This window comes from Typopeltis vanoorti, chromosome 4, assembly GCF_054136105.1.
Source record: "Typopeltis vanoorti isolate ZY-2024b chromosome 4, IOZ_Tvanoo_1.0, whole genome shotgun sequence".
Classification (NCBI taxonomy): domain Eukaryota; kingdom Metazoa; phylum Arthropoda; class Arachnida; order Uropygi; family Thelyphonidae; genus Typopeltis; species Typopeltis vanoorti.
Window position 1 is genome coordinate 26,097,814 of NC_143552.1, and position 18,042 is coordinate 26,115,855.

Genomic DNA, 18,042 nt, shown 5'->3' on the forward strand with positions numbered 1-18,042 from the left:
ACATATATTATTGACTAATTTATCTCTTTATGACTATTTAATGCCTCGTTGTCTTTAGTGTGAATCAGGAGGGTAGAAACTTTGTTTTAGAAACTAGGTGTCTGTCTGTTGTGCCTTTGATGTAAAATAGGAATATGGTATGTATATATATAAAATCTGGTGTGTGGGACAAACGTTTGTTGATTATTTTATCAAGAACAATAGAGTTTTTTTATTATTATTTTTTTTTTTTTTTAATATCTATTCAAGGGATGTTAACATACCTTGTTTTAAATTCATTGCTGGTCCTTATGACAACATTTACTCTGCTCTTTATGCTAAAGTTTTGAGAATTCCTAGTTTATGGAAAGGATAGTGATATGAAGTTGAAGTAAATGCCTACATACATGGGTTTTTTACTAGACAAAACACAAGAACGAAGAGGATTTTGGAACTCTCATTACAAGCCAATTATTTCTATTTATTTATTAATTACCATATATGCTGACACATCTGTCAAAACAATTATTTTAATATTAGAGTATTTAATATTCATATTTTAATATTATGCTTTCATTTAAGCCCTCCCCTTTGAGATAATGATTTCATTTTCAAAAGTAAAGCTAATTCAAATGGATGTCTTTAAGTAACTGTAGAATGTATAAATCAGTAACAATCTACAGTAGTGAACAAACTAATCCGAACACTCACATTTTGAAGAAAAATTTTAATTTCGCAAGAAAATAAGTAAAAAAATCAAACTCCAACTTTACCTAATAATTTATGTGTTCTGTTCCTAATAAGTTCATTAATTTGCTTAGGCATGGACTCAACCAATGTAGAACACATTTTTCTTATTTCTGCATCTCGAAACCATACTTTTATAATGGACTGTATTAAGTTATCCTTTGTATCACAATTTAATTTTCCAAGTCTCTTTTTCACTATGGCCCACAAATTTTCTATTGGGTAAATGTCAGGAGAGTTACTTGGCCCCTCAAGCAATTGGATGTTGTGATTTTTGAGGAACTCTTTCACTTTATTTGAAGTGTGACATGGAGCGTGATCCTGTTGTAAGATGAGTTGTCTTTCTGGATCTGTGGGGACCACTCTTTTCTCCAATATTTTTATGTATTGTCACTTTTCAACAGGCACAAGTCATCCTGGACTGTCATGTAAAACAACTCTAGAACATCATTTTGAAGTTTAGCTGGGTGTTTAGGAGCTTGTTGAAGGTGGGCAGGAGAAGTCTTCTCAGCTACTAATTTGCAAACATAGGGTACTTGCTCTCCTTGGACAAAGAAATGACTCTCATCTGAGAATATGACCTTATTCCACTTCTCAACAGACCAATCTTTATACATTTTTGCCCATTGGAGCCTCTTTTTCTGCATATCCTTCATCAACAGTTTTCTTTTTTTGGTCTGTGGGAAGTCCTCCCTACTTCCAATAGTCTTTGATGGATTATCATGTCAGAAACATTAATCCCACTATCTGCCAAGTCTCTATTTAAGTCTACAGCAGACAAATGTCAGATTCATTTTGTTTTTTTTAACTAGTAATCAATCTTGTGAAAGTGTAGTTTTACTTTTTTGCCCATATTTTCCTTTTTTATCAGGAGAAAAGGTACTTGTCTCCCTAAACCTCTTTAAAATAGCATTGACAGCACCCAAACCAACACCACACTCATTGGCAATTTGTCTTTGAGTCATGGATGTGCTGAGAAAGAGTACATATTTTTGAACACTTCCTTGGAGATGTATCCATTTTATAGCTAGGCAAAATGAATAAAACACTACGAATGTCAACTTGTTTACATTCGTAGTGTAAATTGTTGTGCATTAAGAATGCACAACAATATTAATAAACATTGTGGGAAAGGACTTATACAAGATGGATGGCCTGCATTTGAATGGACTTGGTGTGCGGAGACTGGAAAAAGTGTTGCTGAATGAAGTGAAAATGGATGTGCATTTTCACTTCATTCAGGAGGGGGAGAAGTGGATATCCAGACATCAGTGAGACAGTTGAGTGTAAAAATGTATATAATGTACCTGAGCCAGCAATAAGGACAAAAAATGGGAATGGGATATTTAGAATAACGCATCAAGATAGGGGTGGGACAAAGGGAACACTGCAATTCATGTATACTAATGCCAGGAGTATTAGGAACAAGAAGGAAGAATTTTTGGCCTTGATTGGCTCTTCCTGGCCACAGGTTATTGGCATTAGTGAAACATGGCTGACGGAAGATGATATAGTTAGTGGGATAGAATGTGTAGGTTATAGTATGTTAAGGAGGGACAGAGAGAATAAAATTGGGGGAGGGGTGTTATTGATGATAGCTGATGAACTGCAGCCAAGGAGAATTGAAGTATTGCAGGATAGTGAAAGGAGCTCATTTGAGGCTATTTGGTGTGAGATTGATACTGGCAGAATAAAATATACAGTTGGGTGCTGCTATAGACCAGGTGATGGAATAGATGGTGGAGATGGTATGCATAAACAAATTGATGAAATGAGTGGAAGGAGGGTAATTATTATGGGGGATTTCAACTATGGTAACATTGATTGGAAGGAGGAGAGGACACATGTGAGAAAGGAAATGGATTTTATTCAATTATTAAGGGACAACTATCTGAAACAGCATGTAATTGAAAATACTAGGGGTGTGAGAGTGCTTGACCTGGTAATAGTATCTGAGAATTTGACTGAAATGAATATGACCATGTTGCCACCTATTGGTGAGAGTGATCATAAGGTCTTGACCTGGGAGGTGGCTAAAGGTGTGAAATTTGTGATTAAGACAGGGTATATGTGGAATTACCGTGCTGGCAAGTATGACAAGCTTAGGAGATTGCTTGGATCAATGCCATGGCATGTACAACTGCAAGGGCTGGACGTCGATAGAGCATGGGAAGTGATCAAAGAGCATTTACAGGAGGTTATGGCTGATTGTATACCTAAGGTCCGAATAGTGAAACAAGGAGGGGTTAAATGGATGAATAACACCATTAAGCTTGAGCTGCAAAAAAAGAAACAACTATGGAGGGAATTTAAAGAAAGGGGTGACCTGCAGGCACACGAACGGTATAAAGTACAGGCCAGAAGGGTAACGAGTGTGGTAAAAACACCAAAAGCCGATTATAAAAGGAAACTAGCTATGCAAGCAAAAGAGAATCCCAAACAGTTCTTTCAATATGATGCAAGCAAGAAAAAAACTGTACATGGCAAAATGATTTTAAGGAATGACGATGGTAAAGAGTTCACTGAACCAGTCGATATAGTGGAGTTACTGAGCGCGCACTTTGCAAAAGTATATCATCCAGGTGGTGACGTTGAAAAAATGAAGGAACCATTAGTTTATATGGGAATTGTGATGAATGAAGTGGAGGTGAATAGTCTATTACAGAACCTTAATGTGAATACATCTGTGGGATTGGATGGTATACCGGCACGGGTCTTGCATGAAGCGGCTAATGAATTATCAGTGCCCTTGACCATGTTGTTTAATCTGAGTCTCAGGTCTGGCTTAGTCCTGAAGGCGTGGAAAGAGGGGAAAATAGTTTCACTGCATAAAGGAGGATCCAAGACTATGGTTGCAAATTACCGACCGATCAGCATATCAGGAGTCGTTGTCAAGGTCTTGGAGAAAGTAGTCAAGGGAAAAATACAGGAATGGATTGATGAAAATGAGATACCGTACAGAGGACAGCATGGCTTTGTGAAGGGTAGATCATGCCTCAGTAACTTGCTCAAGTTTTATAACAAGGTGACGGCTGAACTGGATAAGGGAAATGGGTTTACAGTGATATTGCTGGACCTGGCAAAGGCGCTTGACAGGATACCACATGGAATTCTAATCCGTAAACTACAACATATGGGAATGGATATAGGGTTGGTGAGATGGATAGCTGGGTGGTTGATGGAGAGATATCAAAGAGTAGTTTATTCAGGAGTAGAGTCCAAAAAACGGCCTGTGACTAGTGGTGTGCCACAGGGTTCTGTTCTTGGACCACTGCTGTTTAATCTGTTCATTAACGATATAGGGAAGGGTCTAAGTGGGACAGTTCATTTGTTCGCTGATGATGCAAAGTTGGGTAGGGCGATAGTGAATGCAGAAGATGTCAAAGTCTTGCAAGATGACTTAGATAGATTGGAGTTCTGGACTAAGGAGAATGGATGTCAATTTAATGTGACAAAATGTAAGGTTATGCATTTCGGAGTGAAAAGATTAGCAGCAGTATACCACGTTGGTGGAACTGTACTCCAAGAGATTGATGAGGCCAGGGACTTGGGAGTGTTGGTGGATAGGGAGATGAAGTTTAGGGGGCACATTGCGAAAGTAGCTAAATCAGCTCATCAACTCACTTGGTTGTTGAAAAATACCTTGACGAGCAGAGAAAAACAAGTTATTGTACCTCTGTACCGAGCCCTGATAAGACCTCATCTCGACTACTGTGCCCAGATTTGGTCACCTCGGTTCCTTCTTGATGGGGAGGAGGTTGAGAGGATCCAGAGGCGAGTGACTAAGATGATAGCAGGTCTATGCAATGAACCATATGAGAACAGGTTGAAGATTTGTGGGTTGCAGAAACTAGTTGATAGGTGGAAAAGGGGAGACATGATTGAGACATTCAAATTGCTAAAAGGATTCTATAGGATTAATTCAGATGATATTTTTGAAATCAGGACTGGTGGTGGGAGAACTAGGGGACACCCATGGAAGCTGGGCAAGAGCGTGGTTAGCAAGGGTGTTAGAGCTGGGTTCTTTACTTTTAGAGTGGTAAATGAGTGGAATAAGCTGCCAGAGTCTGTTGTGGGTGCTATGACAGTGAGCGAGTTCAAGGCAAGGTATGATAGATACTGTGAGAATGTTGAACAGCTGCGTGAACATGATGTTTAGGGCCTCCCTCGATGAGTCTAAGGACTCCTGGAGTAGCCCGTGGTAATAATAATAATAATAATAATTGTAGAGACAGTAGACACAGCACTCAATCAAAATAATGAACTAAAACCAAAATTATTGTGAACTGAAACAAAAATCAAACCAAAAAGAAAAACTTGATAAAAATCCAGCTTGTTCAGATTAATTTGTTTGATATAATATAAGAAGTTTAATGGAAGTTTGACAGTCTTTTCACATAAAAAGCTAAAGCAACCTCTGCCGCACAGGGTGATCTTCAGTGTGTCAGAAGACCTTATTTTCTGATAGAGACAATTTTAAGCAAATGTTTTAATTATACTGTTGCTTTCAAAAATTTCCTATGCTCTTCTCATGGTGAGCATTGAATTTACCAACAAAAAGCTGCTACCATTGTAGAAACAAACAAATGTTACTAGAATAGAAGCTCCTGTCTTGGTAGAAGAAACACCAGCCCTCCAAGATGCATTGTGTGTGTGGGGGGGGGGTAAACTTAATCCTCAACCCATGTTGCTGTTTTCAATATCAACATAAACCATGTCGATGTGACTTTTGTGTCCAGGGCTTATTAAATGATGTTTTTATTGAATAATTAAGCTGCCGTTCACAGAGCACATTGTTAATACATTCCAAAACATGGTACAATCAATAACAATAGCAAAAAAATTGTTTAAACAAATAAGTGTCGGAAAAGTTGCAAAAAGACTGAAAAATTTTAAAAATTCACCCTGCTTGTAATAGACCAAACCCTTGTTTTTTTTTTAGTTTTGTAGGTAAATGTATGTACATTAATGCAAAATTAATGACAAAATCGCATCTTTAAATTACAGTATTTATTTTTGCAATTGAATGTTGCTAATTTTACAGCAATCATAAAAAGGTAAAAAAATGGTATAAATGCATGCTTTTTTTATTTACATGATTTATTTAATAAAAATATTCATTCAAAATGTATCGTTTACGTTACTCGCAACAGATTGAATGTTTTGATCAGTATGTAAAACAATAATTTTCAAAATATCGTCTGTTATAAGCAAGCTCCATGCATCTAATGGATAGCGAATATTTAACAACACACCTCCTGATGGAGACGGAAAATGCATTCGAATATCTGATGATCGACGACCACGTATTTCCGAAGCATTTGAAGACCACGTGTGACTGTTTCTACCTCGAATATAAGGTTTTCGTCCCACAGTTGGAGTAACTGGCTGCTCAAAGTTCTCTTCGTCTTCTTTGTCATTGGAAAAATTATCGCCTTCTTCTATTTCTAAGTGTTCATCTTCTTCTTCAGATGCCTCGCTCTCGACATAATTAATGGGCTCACGCTTGCAGAGAGAATAGACAATCTTATTTGAATTGCGAAGAGCCATTTTTGGTTCTAAACATTTTGAAAAATGAGCATTTCTCGCAAACTTTTTTTTTTTTTTTGGCTAAATTGTAAAAAAAAATTTTTAACACTTACCTCACATTTAGTAATTTTTGCACAAAAATATCATTAGACACAGTAAAAATATTAAAAAGAGCACAAACTCAATATTTCATTTGGCACTCATTGCTCATGTCAGTGGGACTTTTTTGTCCTTCAGCAACTTCTAAGCCTCTTTACACCTGAAAGGTCAAACCGAAACTAACAGACTAATTAACCTACATTGTAGTGCTCGGCCTAAAGTTTTTTTATCGCTACCTGTCCCATCCTAAAAAATATTACAACCAATAGTTTTCTGCTGGACAAAAAAAGTCCCACTGACATGAGCTGAGGGTTAAATGAAAACATGGTATTAAATATGAATATTAAATATTTTTATAATATTAAAATAAAAGAATTGTTAATGGATGGTTCAGCATACATGCTAATAAATGGGAATGCCCTAGTTGAAGTTGATCCCTTGATTTACATTGTTGCCACTCCTTTGATACCACTGAAGTGTGATCTGATCTTAATGCTTCTGATATTCTAGTACATTTCTGTCATCAAGATACATCTTTTTATGCCCTTAGTTTATCTCACGCTGGTAATGCTTACTTCCTTTAGGATAATGTGCTGTCATAAGGCATAGATCATTTGAGATTGGTTTGAAGAGCGTGACTGATGTTATACTTCAGTGTTCATTTATTAGCACTCAACCTATTTTTACATTTCTGTGATCAGATGAATTTCATTTGTAATCTGTGGGGTGCTCGTTAATGAAGCTTAATGAAGGCGTCCATAATTGCTGGGTTTACCTAACAAATTAACTGATATATTCTGTTAACTTAATTACCATCTGTTGACTAGGACTTTTTCTGAATAAATTTTAATAAGAAAAACATGATAAATTTCAGATTCTTATATTTGTCTTTATATTATTCCCTCTTTGTTGCAGTTTATCATTGTCCTTTAGTAATATAGCTTAATATATATTTACAATTTTAACTCTTTTTTTTTTTTTTTTGAAAAAGTATAGCTTAAAATCCAAATTAACAACAAAAAAAAAAAAAAATCACGAAAATGCCAGTTTTCAAAATATTTTGTATACTTAATTTACTAAGGTTTCTTTTTCACATTTTAGGGAGAAAGCTACATTGCCTTTCCAGTCATCTAATTATTTTAAAATTCAAAGCACTGTACCTCTTAATACTGAAAAACCTCAAAAACAAACCAGCAATACTAATAATGCAATTGAGCTTACTAAAATCAAGAGTCCTCTTGTGACTTCTTCATACAGCAAGAAAAAAATCCAACATCAGAAAAGCCATAAACACAAGAGAGGCCTATCTCATTTGAGACATAATGGATACCATCGTTCTTCCTCGGTTTCTTCATCATCATCATCATCATCATTGACATCTCATTCATCATGTGTATCCCATTCTTCACATGACTTCCATTCTCCTTCAAGATCAGTATCTCCCTCTAAACCACATTCAAGATCTAGTTCCAGAGAATCTTTATTTTCAGGCAAAAAAAGGTAAGCAAGAAATAAAAATTAAATGCACTTTTATCAGTAAAAAGAAATTATTTAAATATAATAGCAATGGTTACATTTTGTTAAGGATAGTATTCTTTGAAAGTGTACATACATCTTCAAGGACTACCTTTTCTAATTGGGTTGTGGGGGCAGCAGCTTGAAGAGGAACTTCCAGTGGTCACGATCCTCTGCCACGAAGCTAAGGTGTTCTGGTTGGATTCCCAAACGTGTCCACCCAAGGTTTTGGATATAATCTATCCAGTGAGTCCTTGGCCTTCCACATGGCCTCCCACCCTCTGGCTTGGCAAAGAGGGCTTGCTGGGGGATCCTTTCTTGTGGCATTCTGACTAGGTGCCCGTACCAACGTAACTGTGATCTCTCAACACGGAGAAGCAACAGTTGAGTATTGAGGGTTTCCTGAATTGCAGAGCTTCTAACTGTCGAGTCTTGTCAGCCCCGCAACCCCCTTGAAGGAACCTCGTTTCAGCTGCTTGGATTCGTGTCTGCATTCTTTCGGTCATTACCCAACTCTCATGACCATAGGTGAGGATGGGGACATAGACTGTATTGAAGACAGCCAGCTTTGCCTTCTGGAAACTAGTATTGAAACTCTCGCTTCAATACTACCGAACGGCCAAGCTCCCACAATATTGTGCTTGCTGAGCCAATCTGAGTATCTAGCTCTGCGTCCCACTTTTTATCATTCGCGAATATGGACCCAAGGTATTTAAACTTCTCCACCTGCCTCAGTGGGACTGCACTCTAAATGTGAGTGGAGTCCCACTGAGGCAGGTCTCAAGACAAACATCTCAGTGCATAAATGTTTCAGTTTTGGTCACACTGATCTTCATTCCCGCTTCTGCACAAACAGCTACAAACCTATCCAGTGTCCGCTGGAGGTCATCTATGGAAGAGCTAAGCAGAACTAGGTCATCTGCAAAAAGCTGACGTCCAATGCTACATCTTCCAATTATGACACACTCACTGCCTCGGCTATGCTGCTACATCTATCAGTTATGACACACTCACTGCCTCGGCTGTGCCTATCAATCCAGTCCATAAATATTATGAAAAAGAGGGGTGACAGAACACACCCTTGGCGGAGGCCAACAGAAACTGTGAAAGGTTCAGACTTTATGCTGTTTACCCTGACACAAAACTACCCTACCAGAGAGACTTCAAACTTGTGCAGGGATTTGTATCTCAAGATATCAAGTATCTAGAACTTGTCTTCTTAAATTAGCCTGTTAGCTATTTAACTCATTAAGTGACTAATGAGTGATGGAGTCTTCAGATACCTTCATACTCCAAAGAAAAATTTTTAATTTACAAAAGAGAACACAAATATATACAACATAAAATCAGTATAACTTAGCTATGCAAGGTCCAATATATTCTTCAAATCACAACTTCAAACAGCATGAAAAACACTTTATCTACACAGCTTCCTTCAAATATCATAAACTAGCTGTTATTATCCTTTATGCACTAAACTTCTGAAATGTTAGTCTGCTTCTTTCTTTCAGGAATTTTACAGAACTTTCTTTCTTTCTTGAATTCACACAGAAGGAAAACTAATACAAGAACTGCTTCCTATATGACAGCAACATAAGTCAGTCGAATTCTTGCAGCATCTTAAATCATAGAATCCTGAAGGGAGGGGAAACAGTTGGCCACTTTCTATATGACAGTCAAAGCAAGCTCCATTGAATAAATTACTTAAAACCATATCAACAGTTTTATCACTTTAGAATGAATTCAGTTTCAATACAAAGTATCGACATGATTCATTGAAGAAGAAATAACTAAAATGATATCAACACTATCAAATCACTCCTCAGACTAAGAATCCTATATAAAACAACACAAACATTACTTATGCCCATTTCTGAATGAACTGGAAAGCAATAAAGTTTCTTTCAGTTTTAACTGAATAAATCCTGTATTGCTTAATTATTACAATAAACTTCACACATCTCCTTTTAAAAGGATATTCTCTCTTTCTTCCATTTCTGACTTTTTCTACTAATTTCTGTATAATCTTCATTTATTAAAGATGTAGAAACTCCACAATTTTCCTCCTCCTGCTACATTCTTTTTTTCCTCCTTCCATACCACTGAAGACTTAATGACATCCATTAACTTTCTCTTACTTGGTGCATGCTCGGAAATGCTGACAACATTCTTTGCATAGTTCACAAAAGCTATTTAATTATAATATCATTATGAATAAGTAGAATTTATAAAAGTTCTTCATTTAAGAATGCTTTAGTATTGAGATGAGTTCTCTTAATTATTCTATAGCATGAATTTGAAATGGTGACTTTCACTTCTCTTGTAAGGAACAACAAATTTTTTAAATATTTCAAAAATTGACAGCTCTTATAAAAGTATTATTATATCCTAATATCTAATTGAAATAAATTTATTTTTTATCTAAGCAAGACCTCAGTAGCAAAATTAAAACAGCATTTCAAAATGCTGTTCACAACAGACAGAAATGCATTTAAATAACTACCTTATAAAATAATACCATGTTATTAACTTCTTAAATTTGTTTTATTTTTATTTTTAATTTGTAGGATATCTGAATTGTAATGCAAATATACGACACCATTTTCTCATAGACTTTCATGTCATGATTGGTATCTAGCTCCAGTTGTTCCCTTTCAAAATTTCTATGCAGCAATTACTCAAATATAGATATAAATTATGTCCTGTTTATCCAACTTGCACTCTAAAATTCATGCCTAAAATTTACTAAAGTAAACAAGTTGAAATTTACCATACATCACTACTATTTTAAAGGAAATTATGCAGTAAACCTTCCACTTTAATATGCTGTTTATCTGGTCCTTATATGTTTGCTATAGTTGCAAAATATGATACTTTAGGGAAGAAAGAGGGTGAGGAGGCAGGGAATTCATTACAAGTGCAAATGATAGACAAGATCATCTACATATCTCTGCACATGAGACTTGATAATTATATTCTAAGGTCTTTATTTCTTGGTTGGTAGAAATTTTGTGAAGTTAGATATATAGGTCTCTCTCTCTCTCTCTCTCTCTCTCTCTCTCTCTGTGTGTGTGTGTGAGTGAGTGATGCAATGGATTTATTCAGCTATATGACATGATTAAATAAATTCAATCACTAAAAGCTGAGAGATTCCAAAATATGGGGGGGGCGAATACTATTTATTATTTGATCACACAATTAGTTTTGTTTTCTTAGAAAACTTCACCAGATGCATAACATGAAAAGAGAAATGCAAAAGTATACATTACAAGAGGCAGCTATAAATTAACTTGCAGATGTATTGCTGACATTTGAGGCTATTCTGGATGCCATAGTATTATTAGGCACATTCATGTGGGCATGATTTCATGTATGCCCAAGTTGGATAGCTGAAGAGTGACAATTAGGTAGGGTACAGCTAATATTAGTATTAAGATGGACCAGATTGAGGACAGTTTCTGTTGATTCCACAATTCTTCTTTCCAGTTCGTCGTAGTATCTCGTTCATCCAGTGATACGGAACAAATCAAAAACATTTTTAGATGCCACAATGAACTGGAGAGAAGAATTGTGGAATCAACAGAAATTGTCCTCAGTCTGGTCCATCTTAATACTAACCTTAGTTATAACCTATCTGATTATCACTCTTCAGTTATCGAACTTTGATGTACATGAGATCATGTCTACATGAACATGCCCAACAATACTATGACATCCAGAACAGCTTCAAATGTCAGCAATACGTTTACAAGTTAATTCCTCTTGTGATGTATATTTTTGCATTTCTCTTTTCAAGTTATGCTCCCCATGAAGTTTTCTAAGAAAATAAAACTAGTTGTGCGATCAAATAATAAAAAGTGTTTTTTCTGTTTTGGTATCTCTTAGCTTCTAGTCATTAAATTTATCAATGATATTAAAACAACTAAATATAACCACAAGAAAGAATGTATCTTAGAACCCTTTAATGCCCACATTTAATCAAATTGTAATAATTTGTTCTCTTTCTTTTAGGATATATAAGAAGACATAAAATTAATAGATTTTTATTCTAGGTGTTTATCAGAAATTTCCTGTCCCTGACCTCCCCCCCTTGTGTGCACACAAGGGGGGGGAGGTCAGGGACAGGAAATACTCGTATTTTTAAGGAGATGGCAATATAGTTATTATATTTATTAAAATAAAAAGTTGATTAAAAAAATAAGTGCAGTAAAATATTTAATAAATTACATAATTATTTTGAAATAGTAATTAAAATAATTTAATTAATATTTCCAGTATTTTGCCAAAGTCATATTGGCATCATTAGGGAACAAAGCATGGATATTTATGTGCACATATCTATTTATGCTTTGAGAAGAGTGAAGCAGAGAATCAAAGGCATACCTGAAGTCTTAAATAGTGCCATCTAGAGAACTTGATTGAGTGTTCTTGGCTTTAGTTTGATAGTTTTGTATGGCAGAAGCAGATTCCAATAATAGTCTCTCATGTTTGTTCTACAGTGAATAGCTGTATATATATACAGGGTGTCCACAAATGTTTACCCCTGATTATAATATATTATAACTCTTCAGTGGATACTTGAAATGGAACACAAAATTAGACTTCAATGCATAACAATTATTAATTAAAAATTGTTAAATTTTAAATTTTAAAAAATTATTTAAAATTTTAATTATTAAAAATCATTATCCTCATCAATGCAGTTCAAAATGAGGTTAGCAAATTCTTCACGCCTTGGACAATCGTCTGGCTTTATCTCCTGGGCAATTTGGACTTTGTATGCAAACAATTTCAAACGTTTGCGTACCACTTTGCGGACTGTACTCCTTGGCATTTGAAGTTCTAGTGAAGCTCTTCTGATTGACTTCTGCGGTGACCGGGTGAAGGCAGTTTGAACTGCCCCAACTGTCTCCTCGGAAACCGATGGTCTGCCACTGCTTGTATCCTTATGAACTGAACCTGTTTCTAAAAACTTTGTCTTCCATGACTTAATGAGCTTGACATCAGGTGGGTTCTTTCCATACTGTGCCCTAAATGTTTGCTGCACTGTAACTGGAGATTTTGTTTCTGCTAGCCACAGAACACATTGGGCATTTTCCTGTACTGAAGCCATTTTAAAGAAAATCAGCAGCATCGCTTCTGGTGGCAAAAGTAGTATACTGAAGATACCAATATGGAAATTTTATGAGTGCCCAAGTTTACTTGCAACAAAATTTATTCAGTTAGTTTCATTGTTAAAATATTATAGCCAGTTGAAATCAGGGTAAACATTTGTGGACACCCTGTGTGTGTGTGTGTGTGTGTGTGTGTGTGTGTGTGTGTGTGTGTGTGTGTGTGTGTGTGTGTGTGTGTGTGTGTGTGTGTGTGTGTTATCTTACCTAGGGACATTTCCTCCGTAATTTTCACATTTAGTTTTGTTTTCCTTTTTACAGATAGTTACTACAATAGTTTTACTGCAATCATGTATAAATTAACCTTCTGACCTGGCCTTCATGACTTTTGTTTTTCCTACTTTAACACATTTCATTTTTACCTTTCCTCTGTATACCTGAAGTCATATGCTGATTTACTCATCAGATCGTCAGATACAATTTCTTATTTTCTTTTTTTTTCCCCTCTCTTGAACTTTATGAGATGACTTTGATTCATGGGTCAATCAGTTTTATTCATATTTTGGAGTTGAGTCATTGTATGGCTTTTTTTTTAAAACTCTTTCTTTTTTTTCTCTAGTAATAATTATTTATTTGAATCCGTAGTTCTTCTGAGGTGCCTGTGCATCCCTGTGGAAATGACAGTTGCATCTATAGCAATAGGTCACCTGAAGAAAGCTGTTTTCAATTTGAATCTAGTCAGAGACTAGAGGATCTTTTTTTAACCCTTTCTTCAACTGGTTCCCAAGTTATTCAACCTCTGACACAGGTAAGGGTTTTTTCTCTCAGAATCTTGGATTTTTCATCCTGTAAACTCAAGAAAATCGACCATAAGAACCCATACTATTTCAGACAATAAATATATCGTGTTAGGGACCACGAGATGGCAACACTAATTGGCCATCTCTTCACTGGATTCTGTTTATAATAGGCCAATAGGACAAAATATGAAATTAGTTGCTGCTGCACACCAGGGGAAGGGATGCCAAGGATGAAGTGAAAGATATGCATCAGCAGATTAGTACAATTTGTGCAAGTCGAATAATTATTAAGGGGGGACTTCAACTTTGGATACTTAGATTAGAAGGAGGAAAGATCAAATGGCAGGAAGAAAATGGAATTTATACACTTGCTGGGAGATAATATAATTACTTGAAGCAGAAGGTGCAGAGAGGACTTGGGATACAAGAGTGTTGGATTGTGTTATAGGACCAGAAGACCTATCCATAACTAAGGTTATGGATTGCCTAGAATTGGGAAAAGTGATCATGTGGTCTTGACTTGGGAGGTAGAAAAACGTGGAAATTCCAGTTAAGAAGGATTATGTGAAACTATAAGGCAGGTGATTATGATACACTTAGGTGGTAGCTTGAAGCAGTACCATGGCATAAAGATCTTCAAGGGAATGATGTTCACAGTGCATGGGGGATATCTGGAGGAAGGAATATCACACTGTATACCTAATGTCAGGAGGATAAATTGAGTAGGAATTAGTTGGATTAGTAGTATCATTAAGTATGAGCTGGAAAAAAAAATAAGAAAGAAAGAAGAAGAAAAGCAAATGTTGTGGAGGTTAAGTAGCAAGGTGACCTTATTTTGCCTTCCTTACCCTCATGGTAAGGAAGGCAAAATTAGATTATGAGAAGAAATTAGCCAAAGAGGTAAAAGGATATCCCCAAAAGTTTTTTTTTTTTTTTTTATGTGGCAAGTAAGAGGAACAATAACTATGAAAGGATAACTTTAATTAGTGCAGATGGTAGAGCAGTAACAGACGAAATTGTTGAACTACTCAGTAACCATTTTGCAAAGGTATATCATCCAAGTGAAGATATTGTTATGTCATAGGTGATAAGGACTGATGTGAGAACAGAAGTTGGATGAGGTATTTGTTTGCATTTTAAGAGAATGTGCAGGGGAACTGGGGATGCCTTTGACTAGGCTGTTTAATTTAAGTCCCAAAAAAAGTAGAAGGAGAGCAAAATAATACCTTTGCATAAAGGAGGATCTATGTCTGTGGTGGTAAAAATACTGGAAAAGTTTATCAGAAAGAGAATTCAGAATGGGTGGATAAAAATGAGATACTCTATGAGAGACAGCATAGCTTTGTGAAGAGTACGTCATGCCTTAGTAATTTACCAACTTTTTATATGGCTTCACAATGATACTGCTGGATTTTGCAAAGCTGTTTGACAGGATACCATATGGAACTCTATTACACAAACTTCAACAAATAGAGATGGATATGAAACTGGGATATGGATAATAGGATTGCTCATGGACAGATACCAAAAAGTAGTATATAGAGGAGTAGAATCCAAGAGAAGGCAGGCGATGAGTGGTGTGATGCAGGGTCCTATGCTTGGTTAATAGTTAATCAAGGTGATGTAGAGAGCTTGCAGGATGATTTCAATAGGCTGACAGTATGTTCAAAACATAATGGATATCAATAATGTTAAAAAGCATAAAGTTATGCATTTTGGGATACAAAGATTACAAGCTGTGTTTTCTCCATTGAGGCAACTTTGCCCCAGGAAATTGATGAAGCCAAGGATTTCGGGGTGGTAGTAGTAGTAGTTAGAGAGTTACAGTTTAAAGGATAGCCTGGCCAAAGTAACCGTGATATCTCACTTGATTACTTGGTTATTGAAGAACACACTAAGAAACAGAGATATGGGAGTTATCATTCCTCTTTATAAAGCCTTGATATGATCACATCTGAATTACTCTGGTCAGGTCTGTCATCTGGGTTTCTTGGGTATGAGGAAATGGTGGAGAGGATCCAGTAGTGAGTGGTCTGTGGAATGCTTCCTATGGAGATAGATTGAGGGTTTGTGGATTGTAAAAGTTGGTTGATAGGAAGGGGAAATGTTTCAACATTTGGCTAGAGACAGCAGAATAAAGAGGTTCCCTGGAAGTTAGGTATGAGTGTGGTTAGCAGGGATGTGAGAACCAGATTTTTCACTTGGAGTGTGTTTAATAAATGGAATGGGTTGCCTGAGTCAGTTGTAAGTGTTTTGTGTGTTAATTGTTTCAAGGAGAGGTATGATAGATATTGTGTTGATAGTTTGAGTCTCCCATGATGAGTCTTGGGTGCGCAGCATCTAGGCTCTTGTTCCTGCACCCTGTTAGTACCCATTAGGGGAAGCTAAAGCTGCTATCAACCAAACGCAAGTGATCGAACTAAAATGCCTCCCAAATTTCTGCCCTAAAGGATCCTACCTTGGGCCAAGCCTAAAAATAATATCATTTAATATTGAAGGTTTCTCCAGTGTCAAGCAAGATCTCATTGCAAATATTTGCAGAGATAATGACTGTGATGTGCTCTGCCTGCAAGAAATTCACAGAGGAGAAGGTGTTACAAGACCTTACATCCATGGCATGAAACTCATCAAAGAAATACCCCACGATAAATATGGCAGTGCAATATTTACAAAAGAGAACTTGATCCCATCGTCTAAAACATTGAGATTATTACAATCACATTTAAAAATATCTCAATCACCTCAGTCTATAAACCACCAGAAGAAGCTTTCTCCATCCCTGACTTCCTCCTCAATAATAATGCATACATGACTAATGTTGTATTAGGTGACTTTAACAGTCATAGTGTTAACTGGGGTTACACATAGTCCAACGAAGATGGAGAACTTGTTGAAAAATGGGCTGAAAACCTTTCTCTAAACCTGATACATAATCCAAAACTCCCTGCATCTTTCAACAGTGGCAGATGGAAGCGAGGCTATAACCCTGACCTCATATTTGTTAGCTCAAAAATATCCAACATCTGTGTTAAAAAGGTTTTTAATCCAATTCCACATACGCAACATAGAACTATAATGCTTCAATTCAACCCAGCAATTATACCTAACACTGTCCCTTACAGACGACAATTTAATTTCCAAAAAACTAATTGGAAGGGTTTCATGGAAGATCTTGACTGCTCCATAGAAGAAGTCCCTCCAAACCCTCAAGAGTATCCAGAATTCAGAAAAATACTGAAGAAAATCTCCACCAAACACATCCCCGAGGATGCCGCACAAACTACATTCCAGGCCTTTCCAGTGACATACAAGCCCAGTATGCTGATTACTTAAAACTTTACAACACCAACCCCTTCTCAGAAGAGACTATCCAAGCAGGAGAAAAATGATGCTCCAAGATGGCAGAGGAAAGTCGTTCCTCATGGAAAAAAGAAATAGAAGCATTTGATATAACCCATAGTAGCAGAAAGGCATGGAACTTTATCAACAGAATTAGGAAGGATTTCACTAAGCCATATGAGCATCTGCAGGTAACAGCTAATCAAATTGCTCACCAGCTGCTGCTGAATGGAAAATTCACTAAAAAACACACAAAAAAATAAGATACTTAGAACCCCAAGTGAGGAACAAAATATCATTAACTCAGATTTCACCATCACTGAACTCAACGCTGCCATAAACCTATTAAAACCTAGAAAATCTGCAGGCCTTGATGATGTCTGTAATGAACAGATTAAACATTTTGGAACCAGGACTGAAGAGTGGTTATTAAACCTATATAACACTTGCCTCAGAACCCTAAGGATACCAACTATCTGGAGGCATGCAAAAGTGGTGGCCTTTCTGAAACAGGGAAAACCCCAACCGAAGCAAAAAATTACAGACCTATATCACTACTCAGCAACCTCTTTAAACTCTATGAATGATTAATTCTGAATAGGCTACAACCCCTAATCGAACCCCATCTTATTGTTGAGCAGATTGGCTTTAGACCAGGCAAATCCTGCACATCACAAATTCTCAACCTCACTCAATATATAGAAAATGGTTATGAGCAAAAACTAGCCACAGGAGTAGTCTTTGTAGACCTAACTGCAGCATATGATACCATAAACCATCTCACACTCAGAAATAAAATATACAGAATAACTAGAGACTATCACCTTGTCCACCTGATTCAATCACTCTTAGAAAACAGACACTTTTATGTGGACGTTGGGGGGGGTAGGAAGAGCCGCTGCCTCCACCAAAAAAAAGGCCTC

The 18,042-nt window shown here is 36.5% G+C and overlaps 1 protein-coding gene across 5 annotated transcripts in view; it reads left to right on the forward strand.

Annotated features, from left to right (window-relative positions):
- Srrm234 (Serine-arginine repetitive matrix 2/3/4) overlaps positions 1–18,042 on the forward strand; it is a 615,875-nt gene that overhangs the window by 483,970 nt on the left and 113,863 nt on the right. For all 5 annotated transcript variants that reach the window (XM_090391694.1, XM_090391696.1, XM_090391697.1 and 2 more), the window contains one exon: positions 7,456–7,854. In XM_090391694.1, coding sequence (XP_090247820.1) covers positions 7,456–7,854 — 399 coding nt within the window. The remainder of the gene's footprint in view (positions 1–7,455; positions 7,855–18,042) is intronic.